This window comes from Panthera tigris, chromosome A2 (assembly GCF_018350195.1).
Source record: "Panthera tigris isolate Pti1 chromosome A2, P.tigris_Pti1_mat1.1, whole genome shotgun sequence".
NCBI lineage: Eukaryota > Metazoa > Chordata > Mammalia > Carnivora > Felidae > Panthera > Panthera tigris.
The window spans coordinates 37,534,135-37,552,255 of NC_056661.1; the positions used below are offsets into that span (position 1 = coordinate 37,534,135).

Consider the following 18,121-nt stretch of genomic DNA (forward strand, 5'->3'; position numbering starts at 1 on the left):
TAAATAAATAAATAAAATAAATTAAATAAAGTGTCATGAGGGAAAAAAAGAAAAGATTCTCTCCCTCTCCCTCTGACCCTTTCCCACTCACATGTGCGTGCTTTCTCTCTCAAGTAAGTAAGTAAGTCAATAAGTAAATAAATAAATAGAAATGCATCATCTGCATTGTTTCTACAAACTTTCCCCATCTCTTTTAATTTGAGTTGTCAAAAATAAGCGTCGGTGAGGGGTTACTAGTTATCTACCTTCAACTGTATTTCCAAGCAGAGTCCATAATGGGAAAGCACTGGATTTGGAATCAGAATACCTGGAATGAGACCTGGCCCTGTTGCCTCTCAGCCATGAGACTTAGGACCATTGTCCATGTTTTGGCCAAGTTTATCTAAACTTCTCTTCAGCTTCTTCATCTGTCGAAAAAAAAGCATGAGGCTTTCTGTGTTTAGGAAACTAAACTGAAGCGCTGGTGTATAAAACATTGTAACCTGTCCCTTGTAAGCCAAAGGTAATGGGTGAGGACTCTTCAAGATGCTTTTCCTTCGTTCACTTGTATGGAACGTCTAATAGGCGTTGTAGTATGAAAATTTAAAAGAAAACATTTGAAACAAACTGAATATCCAAAAATGGGAGATTGGTTGTCTATATTTTATTACTTCACCAGTGGAATACCATGTGTACAGCCATTGAAATGATGCTACAAATCTATATTAACCTGGATAGGAATTAATATTCATTTACAAGTAATATTAATTACTTGAATAACACATTATTAGGGGCACCCAGGTGGCTCAGTCTGTTAAGTGTCCAACTCTGGATTTCAGCTAGGATCATGATCTCACAGTCTGTGGGATTGAGCCCCTTGTTAGGCTCTGCACTGACAGAATAGACCCTGCTTGTCATTCTCTTTCTCCCTCTCTATCTCTATCCCTCCCCCATGTGCATGCACACGTGTGCATGCACGCTCTCTCTCTACCTCTCTCAAAATAAAGAAACATTTAAAAAAGAAAAGCACATTATTAAACGTATTGTGTAATCAGAGTCTATTAAAATTACTAATTTTTGATCACAAATTGCTAATTTTGTATGCAGGCATACAAACAAGCTTACAAACACATGAATTGACTCATGAATATAAAATATATAAGAAAAGATGTAAAGTGGCTATCTCTTGGTGTTGGGATTTGGAGTGGTTTTGGTCGTTTGCATCTTCTCATTTTTCTGAAATAAACATAGAATATTTACAAAAGCCACTACAGACGTTAGAAACTCCAGTTTCGATCCAGAGGCTTCCTGTAATAGCTGGTAACTCCTTTCTCCTACCCCTTAATATCCAGTCCATGGCATTTGGGCCAGCACTCTCTTGGCTGCCAGTACCTTTGTTTCCATTGCCATGGCAACCAGTGTCCCACTTCAGAAGTCATACTTCCTCATCTGTGGATGCAACAAACTTCTAACTAGTCACTCAGTTTTCACTCTTTGCCTCTATTTCTCCCCTTCCAATCCATCTTCATAAAGATCGTCAAATCACAAAGGTTTTCTAGAGTTGATTCTGTTACCTTGATACTGCCTGCCTTCCCAATTTCAACCCCAGATGTATTTGATCCCCTCTCTTTGTCCTAGGACATTGGGTCCTACACATTGGGTGTATGCTCTTCAGCCTGGTATTAAAAGCCTTTTATAATACAGCCAGGGTTTATTTCCTGTTCTCCCATGCATACCCTTTACCCAGCAAAACATAACACTCTTCTCCAAATGCCCCAGACTTTTCTGTCTCCACTTTAAGTCATCATTTCCAACTGCTTGTAATGCTATTGCCTGTTAAAACCCTACAAATGATTTATATAGCCCAGCTAAACTCCCTTTTATTTTTCTGAATTCTAGGTGTACATTTTCCTATCTCTGAATCTCACAGAATTTTTGGAACTTATTTGTATATTCATTCATTTATTCATATCATTTTGGAGCATCTGCTATGTTCCAGGGGCTACCTGGATGCTCAAAAATAGCGGTCCACAACCCAGAGACATTCTCACCCTGGGGCAATTAACAATTTAATACTTAACATTTCTGTTTTATTTAAGTCTATTGGCTTCTGGTGAGCTTAACTACCCCCTTACCCTGCAGTCACACATACACTGATAGCAGGCACCTTGAGTGTTATTTATGTTTGAGCCTCTCAGAGAAACACTGTGTTATCTGACAAATAGAATATAGCCAACAAATGTGCTGTTGGAAAGCCAGAAAGAAGGGTGGAATAAAATATTTTGGTCAACATGGTTATATATGTAATATATGAGTTTTGTCGATGTAATATGTATAGTTATATACATTACATACAATTATATATAATATATACTTAGGTATTTTATATATATATATATATATATATGTATGTATATATATATGTATATATATATACATATATATATACATACATATATATATATACATATATATATACATATATATATACATATATAAGTTTTTAACCATTTACTTTTTTGTTGTTCATTGTTTTTAAAATTTAAATATGGTTCCTAAGTAGCATTATTGATCTCTAAATGATGAGAACAAATTATTTCTCCTTGTTCCATGGGGAGTCCAAGATGAGACTAGTTTCTGTAAGTAAAACTGAGGCACAGTATGTTCTTCTATTGGAGAACAAGTTATGTTACAGATCTCATACTCAATAGTTTGGCCCGGAAATCTGAGGTGGAAAGTGCATGCCTTCTTAATTAGTAGCTGTTGACCTACAAGAATTTAGGAGGCTTCACAGAGTACTGAATTGGGATACTCAATATATTTATGACCTGTAAACACACTATGCCTCCAGGTTGTGTTGTTACTTTAATTTTAAAAAGTGCTTAGTGCAATTATCCCTCTTCATGAAAAAAAGAAAACTATGCTCTTAAGAATTTCCCTGGGGAAAATGAACTCATTTACTATCTATTAAATATCTCTATCTCTCTATGTTACAGTTTTTCCTCATTTTAAGATGAGGATATCAGTTGTTTTCTCACTCTTTTTTTTTTTTTTTTTTTTTTTAAGTAGAAGCCTGGTAGTAAAGAATATTTCCAAAATGGCCTTTTCTTTTAAGTTACCTATATAAGGAATCTAAGTTAATATTTTAAAATGAATTCTGCTGTTTCCAAGCGACTCCTTAGTGTAGTTGTTTTAACTCAAATCTGCTAAATTCATTAAAGACAAACAAACCAAAAAGCACTAAAATCCTAAGAGGAATCTGCACCCGTCTAAGGAATTGGGTGTACCCATATGGTTTGGTGTGAGAGAGATTTGATACTGAAAGATTCCATCCAAATGGATTGTGCACATTCTACTATGATTCAAATTCAGCTTACCAGCTCACTCTTGTCTGAATCATATGGCAAACAGGATGTTCTGTTGATATTTTGTTTACCCCAACTGAATTATAAGGTCCTTGGCCATGGGAGTCATGATATATCATTTGTTTAAGTCTGTTCCTTGCAGGAAGTCAAAACTTTTGTTGTTTTAGCTTACCTAATTTTACATTATTTTATGCTTTGTTTTATGGTATGATTGGTTTATCTTATCAATCTGATTTTTCTTATATTATTCTAAGAAATTAGTTTTAAGACATGTATAGAGTGGAGTTTTTTCTTTTTTATTAATTGTGGCCTGAATATAACTTTTGGTATGTTTTTTTTGTTCTTCAGAAGAGTTTATTTATATACTCTTTTTATATTTTTGTGTAATTTATATTCAAGATGTTTTAGTATCAGCACCTATTTTTTGGTAACTTCAGAAGAAATTTGTTTTCCTGTCTGTGATGCTGACTATTCTCAATATTAGAAAGAAAATAAAATTGGTGAATGAAAGAAGGGCTAAAATGCAGATTTTCCTTTCCTGTTGTCTGTTGAGATTAAACATTACGAAGCACCTTTCCTACCTTCTGCAATGTAATTATTTCTTTTCAAATCCACCTTGGTGTGGAAATTCAGCTCAAGAGGAAGCATTTCCTGATGTCTTATTTAATACTACGCCTCTATGAGTTGTCCTATTTTTTTCTTAAAGTTATACACTGGCAAAACTACTGTCATTGCCCTTGCTTTTCGTCTTAGCTGCACATTTACTTTTAGACAGGCTTAAATAATGGCTAAAATGGTTGAAATGATTTATGCCTGTAGAGTGATGTCTTCATTTGCTTTATTCACATTTCTTTTTTTACTAATGGTCTGGTGAACACCTAGTGTAGGTGCATTTTATTAGAGAGTATATTCCCTCTAAATGCTGTTCCTAAGCTGAAAGAAATGGGCCATAATCATATAAAAATAAAGTATCTCTTTGTAGAATTCACATGAAATGGAATGTCCTTATTCCTGAGGCATAGAACATAAGGGACTTTTTTCTCTCACTGTAAGATTGCTCTTTATACTAATGTTGATTAGGTGTGCCACAACAACAGCTGTTGTGACATATAGAATATGAACACATCAATTGAAATCTCAACTGAAAGGAATAAATCTCTCAAAGTTTCTAGTTATCTACCGCTTTCTTCTTCCTGTTACGACAGGAGAGATGGTTTCCAGTCTCTATGGATTGCTTCACTCCTAGTTCATAAAATTGCAATTAATAATGGTGAGCTAAGATCATTCTGGATTTGATGTACTGCCCTATCATCATTGAAAGAGAGTCTTTAAATCTGCTATTTAACAACTTATAGGGACTTTGCACTGATTAATTCATCTGGTCATAGTCCCAAGGCTGACATGGCATCTTGTAGGCCTTCCATTCCATTGGGATCAACATCATCATATCATAAGAAATGAGCTTACTACTTTATAGGCTCAGTTGGAAAGAAATTTCAACCGTCAGCTGTAGGATGTGCTACTGGAATTTAATTTGTTGACCTATGAGAACACAGAATATCTCATCTTTTTCTGAACTTTCTAAACATAAAATAAGTTTATCAGAGAATCAAAATGATTCCGACATTTGAACTTCAGTAGAAGGCCAATACATTTAAAATAAGTACTCTCCTTCCTGAAGTGTTCAGCCTTCCATCAACAGTACGTGTCAGGTTCTTAAGAAAATATTGTCCCTTGTGAAAAAAGCATGGGAAATCAGACCATGGTACTAGCTCCTGGAGTTGACCTCATTGGGGGGCCACACAGCATCTGTTCTCCCTCTTTTCTGGTGATAAATTCCCTGAATTCCCTCAGAAAAGGTATCTCTTTCCCTTTAGGAGTAGCCTTGTGTACTGTAGGTCAACGTTCCCTGCCCTGCCTAACCACAAAGGGGACTCGTGGCCAAAGCTATTGAACTTTCTTCCTTGGGATTTTAGTCTTGAGTATAAGGACATAAGGGGACAGAAAAGTATGTAGAGCTGATTTGTTCTAGGAGTGGTAACCTGATTATGTTGTTAAGTCTTTCTATCTGGATCACCATAGCCAGGTTAGTACCTGACCATTCTGGACCTGGATCTTCATTCTAGACTGTGAGCTACCCCCAAGCCTTCCAGTAAGCTTTTTTTTTTTTTTTAAATTAATTTAGCTAGAATCACTGTCTGTTACTTTTTTCTCAAGAACTACGTGATAATTAATTTTATGTGTTAGGGTTCCTGGGTGGCTCAGTTGGTTAAGTGTCCAACTCTTGATATAGGCTCAGGTTATGATCTCACAGTCATGAGAGTAAGCCCTGCACTGGGCATAGAACCTGCTTAAGATTCCCTCTCCCTCTCCCTCTGCCCCTTCCCCGCTCAAGTGCTCTAGCTCTCTCTCAGAAAAAAAAAAAATTATTTGTCAATTGGCTGGGATATTTAAAGGATACTCAAGAAACTGGTAAAATATTATTTGAGTGTGTCCATGAGGGTGTTTCAGGAATAGATTAGTATTTGAATTTGTAGTAGATTGTAAAAAAAATTAGCTTTCAGGGTGCCTGGGGGGCTTAGTCAGTTAAATGCCTGACTTTGGCTCAGGTCATGGTCTCATATTGTGTGAGGTTGAACCCTGCATTGGGCTCTGTGCAGACTGTTCAGAGCCTACAGTCTGCTTTGGATTCTGTGTCTCCCTCTCGCTATGTGCCCCTCTCCCACGCACACTCTGTCTCTCTCTCTCTCTCAAAAATAAATAAACATTAAAGAAGTTAGAAAAAAATCAGCTTTCACCTATGTGGGTAGGGATAATCCATCCATCTAATGGAGGCAAAAAGGCAAAGAAAGGCAAATTTTCTCTCTTCATTTGAACTAGGACATCTATCTTCTTCTGCCTTTGAACATTAGCACTCCCCGTTCTCAGAACTTGTTACTTGGACCAGGATTTACATCATTGACTCAGAAATTGGGACTTGGTTGGGCACTATACCCCTGGCTTTCCTAAGCCTCCAGTTTGCAGACAACAGGTCGTCTGTCCTCTCAGGCTCCATAATTGTATGAGCCAGTCCCTCCTCATAATAAATCTGTCCTGTCTATCTGTCTGCCTGCCTATCTATCTATCTATCTATCTATCTATCTATCTATCTATCATTCCATGCATCCATCCATCCATCAAACCATCCATCCATCTATCCATCCATCCATCCATCCATCCATCCATCCATCCATCCATCTTGTTGGTTTTGTTTCTCTGGAGTACCCTGACTGATAAAAACTATGAAAGCTTTATTTTGTAACTATTCAGTTTTGAAGATAATGTGTTATCCTTTGTTAGTCTCCTACTTTACATTCTTTTGAGAATGAAATGTAGTGGGATATTTTTAATACAATATAAAATATATTTTGTACAGGCATTTCCAGAATAATGATTGCATTGAAATCCAAAATGCTGACTAAGGTCTATGAAAGGTCCTAAGCTCTGCTCTTGAGAAAATTCTCCACACTCATTGAATGCCAATTTTCCTTTGGGTCAAGATGCTCCATACAGTCTTGTTCTCACTCACTTCTTGGAGCATGACATGTTCTTTCCTGCCTAAGGTCCTTTACCCCAAATTTTATTTCATTTCCTTCATGCTCCCCACCAACAGATGCCTTCTCATTCTTAGATCTAAGCAAAATCTCCAGCAGACTTTCCCCATCAACATTAGCAAAAGTGGACAATCAATCTCCTATATCCTAATGCCCAAATGATAGTCTTCATGGGGGTGCCTCATAGGCATTTCACACTTCACCTGACCCACCCAGATATTCTAATGCTCTCATCTCCAGACACTTTTTTCTCTCATTCTTCTCCATTCAGCATTACTGTCATGCAGTGTCTCAAGCCAGAGACTCATTTCTTTGTATTGCCCCACACCAGTGCACCGGCTAGTTCAGTTGGCCCTACCTCCAAAATAGATCCCAATCCCCATTCTCCCACTTTCACCTTCGCAGTTTTATCCCATCTTAGTTATCACCTTTCGCTTGGTCTACTGCAATGTCTTCTAATTTATTTCTGCATACATTCTTTACTTCCTACCATATAAGTGACTGTGTATATTCCCCTGCTTGGAATCATCAGTGGCACCTAATTCCCATTAGGCAACAAATATCCAAATTCCTGACTGTGGCCAGCAAGGTCCTACATTATGTCCAACTCAAGCACCTTCCTTTGCTTCCCTCCCTCCCTCCTTTCCTCCACTCCTGCCATTCTGAGCCATACTATTTGCACAGTCTCTTCTCCCTGTTGGAATATTCTTCCCAGATTTGGCACAGCTGGCTCCTTCTGTTCATTTAGGTCTCAACTCAAATATCTCTCCCTCAGAACTTCTTTGACCACTGATTCTAAAGAATAATCCCCATCCCAATTTATATCACATCATCTTCCTTCAGAGCTTCAAAAAATTAGTCTTGTAAAATTAATCATGTTCTTGTATTTCTTTAATTTATTTATATGACTTGCAAGGGCATATTTTCACATCTAATTTCTCCTTTCAACTATGTTTAAAAACAAGACAACATTCTATTTGGCTGTTACTTTTTACTCACCTATATTTTAGTTATTAGGTAACACATTTTAACAAGTTAATGAAGACAATAGAAAAAAGAGCTAACAATTCCATTTTGTGTGTATACATAGTAAAAGGAATTTCCAGACATGCTCTTTGTGGAAGTTGACAATTCAAAATGGATATTAGTGTGCTTTACTTTTTAGGGTAGACACACACAAAAAGCCCTTCTAAAAATGAGAATTATCTGAGGGAGAGAATTAGCATGAATTAATATTAGTCATTATAAGAAAGCACTTAAATACATGAGATCCTTGAGGGCACAAACTGTGGCAGGTTCATTTTTTGGCATCTTTATTTCTTTGCTTAACACATTATCTGCGAATTCAAGAAATAAAATATGCATTTTGGAATTGTTTTAATGCTCATGATCTGAAACTACTATTATTTTTTAAGTTTATTTTGTATTTCTTTTGAGAGAGAGAGTGGGGCGGGGAGGGCTGAGAGAGAGGGAAAGCGAGACTCCCAAGCAGGCTCTGCATGGTCAGTGCAGAACCCGACATGGGGCTTGAACCCACAAACCATGAGATCTTGACCTGAGCTGATATCAAGAGCTGGACGTTTAGCCGACTTAGCCACCCAGGCGCCTGTGAAATTATTTTTTTGAGCAAATGAAGTAAACTGTCTTCACTTAGAATTGAGAGAAGGCCAGTGAACTTATGAATGTCAGTAAACATAAGACCCTTACTTTTTCTGCCTCATTTGCAAGCATACATTGATTAAGAGTGAGATGTAATTCTTGTAGTACGGAGTTGATGTTTTGCATTATGTTGAAAAGGGAGTTGTGGGAACATGGCTTTTGGGACCTTGAGGCTGTTTTCAGTATCTTGGATCATTAGCCTCTAATATTCATGATTTCTGATTGAATGATAACCAGTGTTTTCCAGTTTCCAAGTCACTGGGGACCAAACCCCTCTACTTCAATGCTAAATAAGTTCAGGGAAGTTTATTCTGAAATGTATCTAAATAATTATTTTGAAATCACCCAAGAGTGTAGTCACCATGTAACTGCCTCTAGAAAAGGACCTATACTTAATTCAAAATAACCATGGAGTTCTCATTTTTCATGCCCTTTTCTTCCTGGCATTTATGGAAGGTGAGAGCAAAGCTTGTATATTGTCTTCCTCCCTCCTTTTATTCAATTAGACCTGTCTTCGAAGTATGTATTTTCTCATTGGAGGTTCACCCACTTTAACAACTATTGGATGGAGTGAAGACCCAGTCAGATTATGAAACAATGTCTTGGGGCGCACTTGAGGGCACACTTCTATGACTTGGGATGATTTTGTTCTTCCTTTCGCTTCTTACACCCATAAAGAGAAGACTTCACTAAAGTAATTATAAATAGTGAGTCTTTTGAAGGTCAAAGTTTTATTTCAGTGTTCTTAATTTTATATATTTTTAGGTTTGACTTTGCTCACACATATCAATATGTGTGTTTATTTATATATATCTATGCCAAGGCAGCAATATTTACGGAAAAGTGCTTTTTAGCAACTTGTAATAGATTTTATTTAGAGATGCAAGCGCTTAGGACAGAAGTTACAAACAGGTAGCCTATGGGCTGAAATAGTCCTACAGGACCTGCCTTCTTTTGTCCTGCTTCGTGCTTTAATATTGTTGTTTTTACTTCACTTTTAGAAATCTGCAGATTTTACACAGAAATCCAGACTTCCATCTTCTGAAAAATCAGGAGACACTGGAAAAAATTGTGTGCAGTTCAAACACTGGCGATGCTGTGATTTTAAACTGCAAATGGCAACAATTTAAAGGCTTCCATCCCTTCATTTTGATGTTTCTCTTCCGTATCAAATGGTGTAAGGTACAAGCAGTAAAATGCTTACCCAGAATGCTCCCTGGCTTAATGGGGTATTACACGCCATCTTATTCCACCTGTAATTTTCCCCCCAATTTCTGTCTTATATCAATTTTTCCTTCATAAAGTTTTTCACATTTGGGTCTATTTTCTTCCTCTCCTTGTTATGACTTTTATCCAGGTTGTTTTCCTCACTTCTGGGCTCCTGAGTGAATGCATCACTGTCTTAGCCATCAGCCACCCTCCTGCTTTAACCTTTCCTCTGCCTGTCCCTTCCCGATCTGCGCTTCAGTTACAGATTTACATCCCCAAATCACGTTTCGGTATATTAGTCCCTGCCCTCAGACCTGCGGTGACAACCCAGAATCTGTGTCCAACTACTTAACCTAGAGGCAGAACCCAAGGCTCTTTGTTCCCCCAGTTTGTGTTAATCCATACACACATGACTAGCCACCACAACTTTTCCCTGGCACCAAAGCAGGCTTCTTCCAGCCCTGATGCCTCTGCACCCAGCGCTGTCCCCTCCTCTCCACTTGTGCAAATAGACCACCAGCTTCTGTAAGACCTCCTTTCTCACCTATCTTGGTCCATACTTGTACATTACGGCTCCTTTTGTTTCATGCATATTTCAGAATTATATTTTGTCTCTCTGATGGTCTTAAAATAGTTTGTCCATGTACGATGTGTGCACATCTTATTTCAGAATCACCAGTTTTGCTTTTAAGCATGTGTTCCTAGGCTTAACCTATATACTCCTGAATTCTTTACGTTGGGGCCCAGGAATCTGATAAATCGAAAATCTGAAAAGTCTGGAATTTAAAGGCCTGTTGACTAAGAGGGGTACAAGAGTGCTTGATCGTTTGATAGAAAATAAAGTAAGATTCAATTAATTTTACAATGAGTGCCTTGTCAGGTCTGTCAGTATATTTCCCAAATACCTTTTACCCTAATTGGTGACAACAGCTCTGGGTGTGGCTTTAAGTGGGTCTTTGACACCGTTTCTGAGGCCTGCAGTCACGGGATCCACCCCTATCCCAGGGAAAGGGGAAAAGCAAGACAATTAGATAAACTCCTGCAAGTGTAGGACCGTGTTTGTTTTGCTGTTTGCTTTTTTAAAAATTGTTTCCATTTCCTAAATTGTTTCCAGTAATTCTACAATTGCTAAATGTTGAATCAGGGGCACCTGGGTGGCTCAGTTAGTTAAGAGTCCGACATCAGCTCAGGTCATGATCTCCTGTTCACGGGTTTGAGCCCTGCCTTCGGGCTCTGTGCTGACAGCTCGGAGCCTGGAGCCCGCCTGAGATTCTCTGTGTCCCTCTCTCTCTCTGCTCCTCCCCTGCTCACACTCTGTCTGTCTCTTTCTCAAAAATAAATAAAACATTTTTAAAATATAAAAATAAATATCGAATCGCATTGAATTAATTGAATTAATTTTTGAAGTTGAGAAGTCAGAAAGAGTATCAGTTCTCAGGTTGGCATTGATGGCGATAACGCCTGTTGGTCACATGCTCACTCTGAGGTCAGACACTCATTCAGTGCTTTCTGTGGATTATCCCAGCGCAGGAGTTAGCCTGGGATAATCCCAGTGCAGGCTAGCTCTAACCCTACTAAGGCATTGTTATGATTCCCTATGTTGCAACAACAGGGAGCATTCAGCCGGAGTTGCGGGGAAAGGCAAGAGACACTGTGATGTGAGAAGCAATCATTTTTGTCATTCGTGGAAAAAAAAAAAGGTTTGAATAACTTTAAAGCATTGATTTCATGATTTTTGAAAGTGAGGGATTGATCAACTTAACTTAATGAATCAATAACCATTAGAGAAGTCACTGTGACAAAGATGTTTAAGGCAAAAAACGGAATTTGGAACTGGGTTCAAGATTCAGTTTGCCGCTTAACTGCTCTGCAAGTTTGAGCAAGATCCAGAGTCGCTCTGAACTTCAGTCCTTCCATCTGTAAAATGGGGACAATGCTGTCACATAGCAAACTGTTATGGGCACTAAATGAAGGAATTTATAAAATATTATAAAAGCAGACAGTGCTGTTACTATTACAGATTGTTCAAAGTGTGAATCAAGATCTCAAAAAATATAGTTACATTATTGTGAATCATGCTTTAAGAAGGGGGAAAACCCACAGTAATAATGAAATCTTATCCACATAATCTCACAAAGCAGGTGTCATGGTCCCTTGCTAGGTAAGGAACCTGAGGCTCAGGGATGTTAAGTAACATGCCACAGTCACACAGCTAGTAAGTAGTTGAGCTGAGATTTAAAGAGCACCCCTGCCTGACTTCAAATACTCTGATCTTCCTTCTGCACCAATGTGTCTTAAAAAAGAAAAAAAAAAAAGCTAACACATATACTTTTTCTTCACATTAAAAAAAAATAGAGACATTTATGTTTGAAAACTAACTCATCCTGATAATTCCCAATTAAGATGTTGTCATCTAGCATCTGGCTCAATTTCGTTTTATGAAATATAGTAAACATAATTTGAGTATAGCTTAAATGAAGTGTCCAAATGAGATAGAACAGGTCACCTGGGAAATTAGATTTTATAGATTACAAGAATTCAATGCCTAAATCGTACTTAATGGACACCGTTTTTTAAAAAAAAATTCTTCAGGAGACAATAGACTGTTCTATCAATTTTACCGTTACTTCTCTGTGAGACGTCTATAGCCTGGAGGAACTAAAGCAAAAATAAATAATGTAAACTTCACTGTAAGTAGTAGTGACAAACACCTGGGTCTTCATGGATTTGGGGTGTACAAGAAAAGCAAAGGGGGATCTTTGACCCAGGTTCGGTTTTTTACTTCCATATTGCTTAAAACATTCTATTTAAAAATATTTAACCATGGGGGAAGGTAAAGGGGAAAAAGAGTTACAAACACAGAGGGAAGGAGGCAAACCATAAGAGACGCTTAAATGCAGAGAACAAACGGGGGGTGGATGAGGGGGTGGGAGGGAGGGGAAAATGGGTGATGGGCAGTGAGGAGGGCACTTGTTGGGATGAGCCCTGGGTGTTGTATGGAAGCGATGAGCCACGGGAATCTACCCCCAAGACCAAGAGCACCCTGTTCGCACTGTATGTGAGCCAATTTGACAATAAATTAGATTAAAAAAACAAAAATGTAATACCTTACATAATGAAAACATTTTAATAAAGCGAAGTTAGAGAATTTTCTTGTCCTGTGGCTTTTCAAAGGAAATAATTTCAAGAATATTTCATTTCTGTTACCAGCTTTTATCCTGAAATGGGGTCTCTGGTAGAGATGAGCTCCACCTATTAATTATGGTTATTGGGTCATTGGGCAGAAGAAATGATCTTCTTTTAAAAAGCCAGCCCTTTTTCAATGAGGATGGGTTTAAGCCTAAGAGTGGACGCTGGGGGGCGGGGGATGTGAAGGTAAAGGTATTGATTTAAACACTGTAGGAAAACGTCAGAGCACTAACATGCCTTGACAAGTAACTTAAATACCATCCCTTTGAAACACGGTGCGAGGTGGTGGTGAAATCGTCACACTCTCTGGGATCAAAGCCCAGCTCTTTCACTTCCTAATTTTGTGATGTGATGCCACTTTCCTTGAACTCATTGAAAGGCTATTTTTTTCATCTCAAAATTAGGAATAGTTACTGCGTCACGGGGTTGTTAGGATGATTCAGCATTTCATCTGTACACGTTGTCAGTGTGGTTGGTGTCCTTATTGTTGTTCTGGTGTTGCAGAGCCTTCTTGACATAAACATTGAATTCTCCCATGACCTTATAAAATAATTTTGTGGAACGGCAACTACTTAAGAGTCTCTTTGCAATTGAATAGACTGGTGTGAAAGGCACATACCTATTTATGTTAAGTCAGTTTCCTTTAAATGTTAAGTCAGTTTCCTTCAAGAGGCATTAAAGGTATTCATCAAACAAAAAGATTATAAAACCAAACCTTCTAGTAAATAATCACGAGTTTATACATTTTTTCAGAAGTGCACAAATTTGTACTCACCTTAGGAGAACATATTGATTTGTGTGTGTATTTCAAGCAATCATCTTACCCGCGCTAGGCCCCTGGCTGACAGCATTCTCCCCTGGGAAGGTGGCTTCTCTAATTGCAGTGAATGGTGATTCTATTTGTAGACATTACTTCCTACAGCATGCATTTCTTTCTGTGACTATTATTTTAAAAATACTTCAAATTATTTAGTCTTATTGGCTATAAAGGAGAACATTCTACAGTATAAGAACCTCACACACAATATGTATCTGGGTTGAAAATGTATACTCTCTTAGCAACAAAATAATCAGTGTTTACTGCAACATAGGGAATACAAAAAAATATTTCAATACTAAAGATGCTCAAACACCACTTAGGCCACAAAAAATAAATAAATAAATAAATAAATAAATAAATAAATAAATAAATAAAAAAAAAGAAAGAAAGAAAGAAAAAGAAAACCAAAAGTACAAACATTATTTGAGCTGCTGGGACATTTTTCCTTCTTCTTCCACACTATATTTTGCTAATAAACAAAAGCACAATTTTTCACATTGATAGAAAATCGACATCAGGAGGACTTACCTTCCTTTAACCAAGAAATGTTATTTTTATCATTTTCAAAATGCTCAGCTGTTCTTACTTTTATCTTTTCCAGCTCAGTTTCTGACATCTAAGTGGAAACAGAATTTGTGATATAAAAAATTCATTAAGGACCCGAATTTATAACATTGTGCTTTATATTTAGAGACTACTGCCATATTATAGGAAAATTTTATCTCTGTAATTTTTCAGTTTGCTGTCTAATGTTAAGTCTTACATTTTACCCATTTGTAGCATCTTAAAACACTGACCATGAGAATGAAACTTTATACGATGTTTCATTTTCCAGCAGTAACGATGGCTATAAGACCTAATAATTTCTGCATACGAAAGAATAACAGATTAACAACTAGTCACAGATTTATAAACAAAACAAACCAAACATTCGGTTGCTGTTTTAATGTCTTTTCTACAGTCTCTAAAAATGCATGCTGCAAAGTGATATACAAAGATATAACCAATAATAACACACAAACGGACCTTTTCAGCAATTTATTGGATCCAAGTAAATTGAAACTTACCACCTAAACCAGGCCAAGTAGAGCTCCCTGCAGGTGCTGAGACCTATTAGGCACCTTGAGTGCATTCCACTTGACTTTCCTGGCTTGCTTGCCATGAGCCTGGTTGCTCCACTTGAATCAGCCCCTTAGTGTAACTTACCTGTGTGTTACCAGAGGAGGAGGCCCAAGGCGCGGGATAGGAGAGCAGTTTGGTGATGCTCTGGGCAACCTTCCTTGTTGTCTGTCCATGTCCAGCCTTCCTCCACCCTGCCAGAAGTGAGCGAAGAGGCAAATACGCTCTCTCCCTGGGTGGTGCTAGATTTGTATTGCTGCCAGAAGCATCTAACTTGCAGCTGAGAGAGTTTTTCTTTTTTTTTAAGGTAATATAAAGCCTGTGGTTCACAACAATAAAAACCTTCTCCAGGCTAGCGCTTATTTAGAATGACCCTCTGCAAAACAGGGTAAAAATAATGAACTCTTTGCAAACTGACTCTTGTTCCAGTCCCTTTCCTTCCACACCCGGCATTCATCACCTAGGGTTAATTTTCAAGGATGCAGAAAAAAGAGACTGAAAAAATAGATAGAGGCTATTTGGGTTAAAAAGAAAAGGAAGGGAAATCTCTATAAAGTTTTATTCTCTAAAAGTTCATCCTGCAGCTGACATTTTGAAAAGCAAGTTTTTCTAACATTTTTTAGGCAACCAGAAAACATTTCCAGTTTTTTTTTTTTTTTGAGAGTCTGCACATATTCCAAAAAGGACTTGGAATAACATTTAAAAGAGGATTTGTCATTAGATTCTTAGTCAAAGATAATACAGCTTTCAAGTGAATGTTAACAACAAAAAGCATAAGCCTTAGTACACACGATGATAAATAGTCCAATATTCCTAAATGTTTTTTTTTTCTTCATCATGGAAAATAGTCTTTATTTTTGGCCCCAAGTGGTTTCTTTCCCTCAGTGTCCCCGGACGACTTTATGTTATCTGATCACCTTGTAACCCATTTCATCTCCTTTACCAGCTTCGTTTCTTGTACTTTGCTTCCGGTTTCATCATCTTTAAAAACTACCTTGATAATCAAATTTTCATACTCAGATAACTTTCACTTCCTCTCCTTATCAATAAGATACATTTCAAATTCTTTAGTCAGCTAAGGAAGACCTTGAATGGTCAGATTCTCCAACATCCTGTTCAAACTGTGGCTTAACGTCTTAAGATTTCTCCAGGTGCCTAACCTTTTACTCCTACCTAATTCTCATGCTGCTGTTCCTTGAACTTGCCTGCTACTGTTATTAACATTCCAGAATGTTTCCTCAAAATACCATCTCCACCGCCACCTTGAAGCCTTTTTGATCCCTCTCATATGGAAATGATTGCTCCCTTCTCTATCCCCCTTGGAACTCCGGGTGTAATCATCTCCATATTCTTCTCATGTTAACCTGTCTTATCTTCCTCATAAGACTGTAAACCCGCTGAGGACTCAGCCTGGATCTCAGCATTTTCTGCATCTTGCTCATCGTGTGGCATGATCATCTATAGATTAATAATGACTGGACAGGGTCACCTGGGTGGCTGAGTCGGTTAAGTGTCCGACTCTTGACTTCAGCTTAGGTCATGATCTCACAGTTTGGATTCAAGCCCCCACATCGGGCTCTGTGCTGACAGTGCAGAGCCTACTTGGAATTCTCCCTCTCTCTCTCTCTCTCTCTGCCCCTCCCTAGCTCACACGCTTACTTGAGCTCTCTCTCACAAAATAAATAAACTTAAAAAAGTAATGACTAGACAGATAAAACCAGCATATAAAACTGATGGTGTTTTCCTTTGTCCCAAAGTCCTAGGATACACCTGATTACAAAGTTCCTTTAAGTTGTCTCTTTTCTATAGTTATGACATTTTTTTTTAGTCCAACAAAGTTGTATTTATTGACCTGTGGCAATGAAGGGGAAGCCAAACCATTGGAAAAGTGGACTTCTCAGTGAAGGAAAGCTAAAGAGGACTTATTAAAGTGTTTGGGAAAGTGTTACATTAGGGAAGGGATCAAGAAAGAAGAGTTTTGCTCTTAAATGGATATGTTCTGTTATAGCATTTTATGTCCCTTATACATTCGGTGACCTAATCTGATTTCCTTAATTGTTTAGGCATTGTCCTTTGGAAAAGCATGTTATTTAAAATATTATGTATCAGTGGGGCCAGGAAGAATTTTGGTAAACAACAGTCGTGGCAATCTTAAAACAGTGAACAGACACAACATGGGAGATAAGAAAAGATAAGGCACAAACATGTAGCAGAAAAGAGGCAGTTAAGTAACGAGGAGCAAATGAAATGAGCCAGGAACACAGCTGAATGTATTATTACTCCTAGTGGATTTTCAATTGTACTGTAATATTAGACCACATGGTTATTAATGTTATTCCTCAACAAAAACAATTAAAAAATTTTTACATTTATTTCTTTTTGAGACACAGAGAGAGACAGAGCACAAGTGGGGGAGGGGAAGAGAGAGAATGAGACACAGAATCCAAAGCAGTATCCAGGCTCCGAGCTGTCAGCACAGAGCCCGAAGCAGGGCTCGAACCCATGAACCGTGAGATCATGACCTGAGCAGAAGTCAGACACTTAACCAACTGAGCCACCCAGGCGCCCCAACAAAAACATTTTTTTTTGAAGATTCACATTGGATTTGGGATGTTTATAGGGTTACAAGTCATGTATCCTCTTTTTCTATGTAGTTTTTAAGACAAGGAAGTCATTTTTACTTGTGAGCCTGTGGCCTGTGATGTTTCCAGGTTGAGATCCCGTGATCGTTTTTATATATTTAATTTCATCTAAACTCTTTTTTAGTTATCTGGCCCAAGAGCAATCCATAACTCAAACTCCTGTCAACATTTCTTACTTTTGTGATTATAGATTACTTTTGCATCTGGTGTATTCTTTCATTATTCTTGATATCTACATATTCTCCACTTGTTTCAATCTTGCACTCACTGTGATACAATCATATGAGAACCAGTGTTAAGTAAATTGCAAACTTTAAAATCCCTTTGCAAGCATTGTTTGTGAGGAGGGAATTTTTAAGACAAAATCCATTTCGTTTCTTTTTAATCTTTTTTTTTAAAGTTTATTTATTTATTTTGAGAGAGAGAGAGTGCACAAGCAGGAGAGAAGCGGAGAGAGAGGGAGAGGGAGAGGGGGAGAGAGAGAATCTCAAGCAGACTCTATGCTGTCAGCATGGAGACCCACACGGGGCTCAAAAATACGAACTG

The 18,121-nt window shown here is 37.8% G+C and overlaps 1 protein-coding gene across 1 annotated transcript in view; it reads right to left on the minus strand.

Moving 5' to 3' along the window:
* The window catches only part of MDFIC2 (MyoD family inhibitor domain containing 2), a 117,895-nt gene extending 101,510 nt beyond the window's left edge, over positions 1-16,385 (minus strand). The window contains exons 1-3 of the mRNA XM_042977135.1: positions 16,298-16,385; positions 15,021-15,127; positions 14,343-14,430 (exon numbers count right to left, since the gene is read on the minus strand). Of these exons, the coding sequence (XP_042833069.1) occupies positions 14,343-14,430; positions 15,021-15,127; positions 16,298-16,385 (283 nt within the window). The remainder of the gene's footprint in view (positions 1-14,342; positions 14,431-15,020; positions 15,128-16,297) is intronic.
* Positions 16,386-18,121: the final 1,736 nt, after the last annotated feature.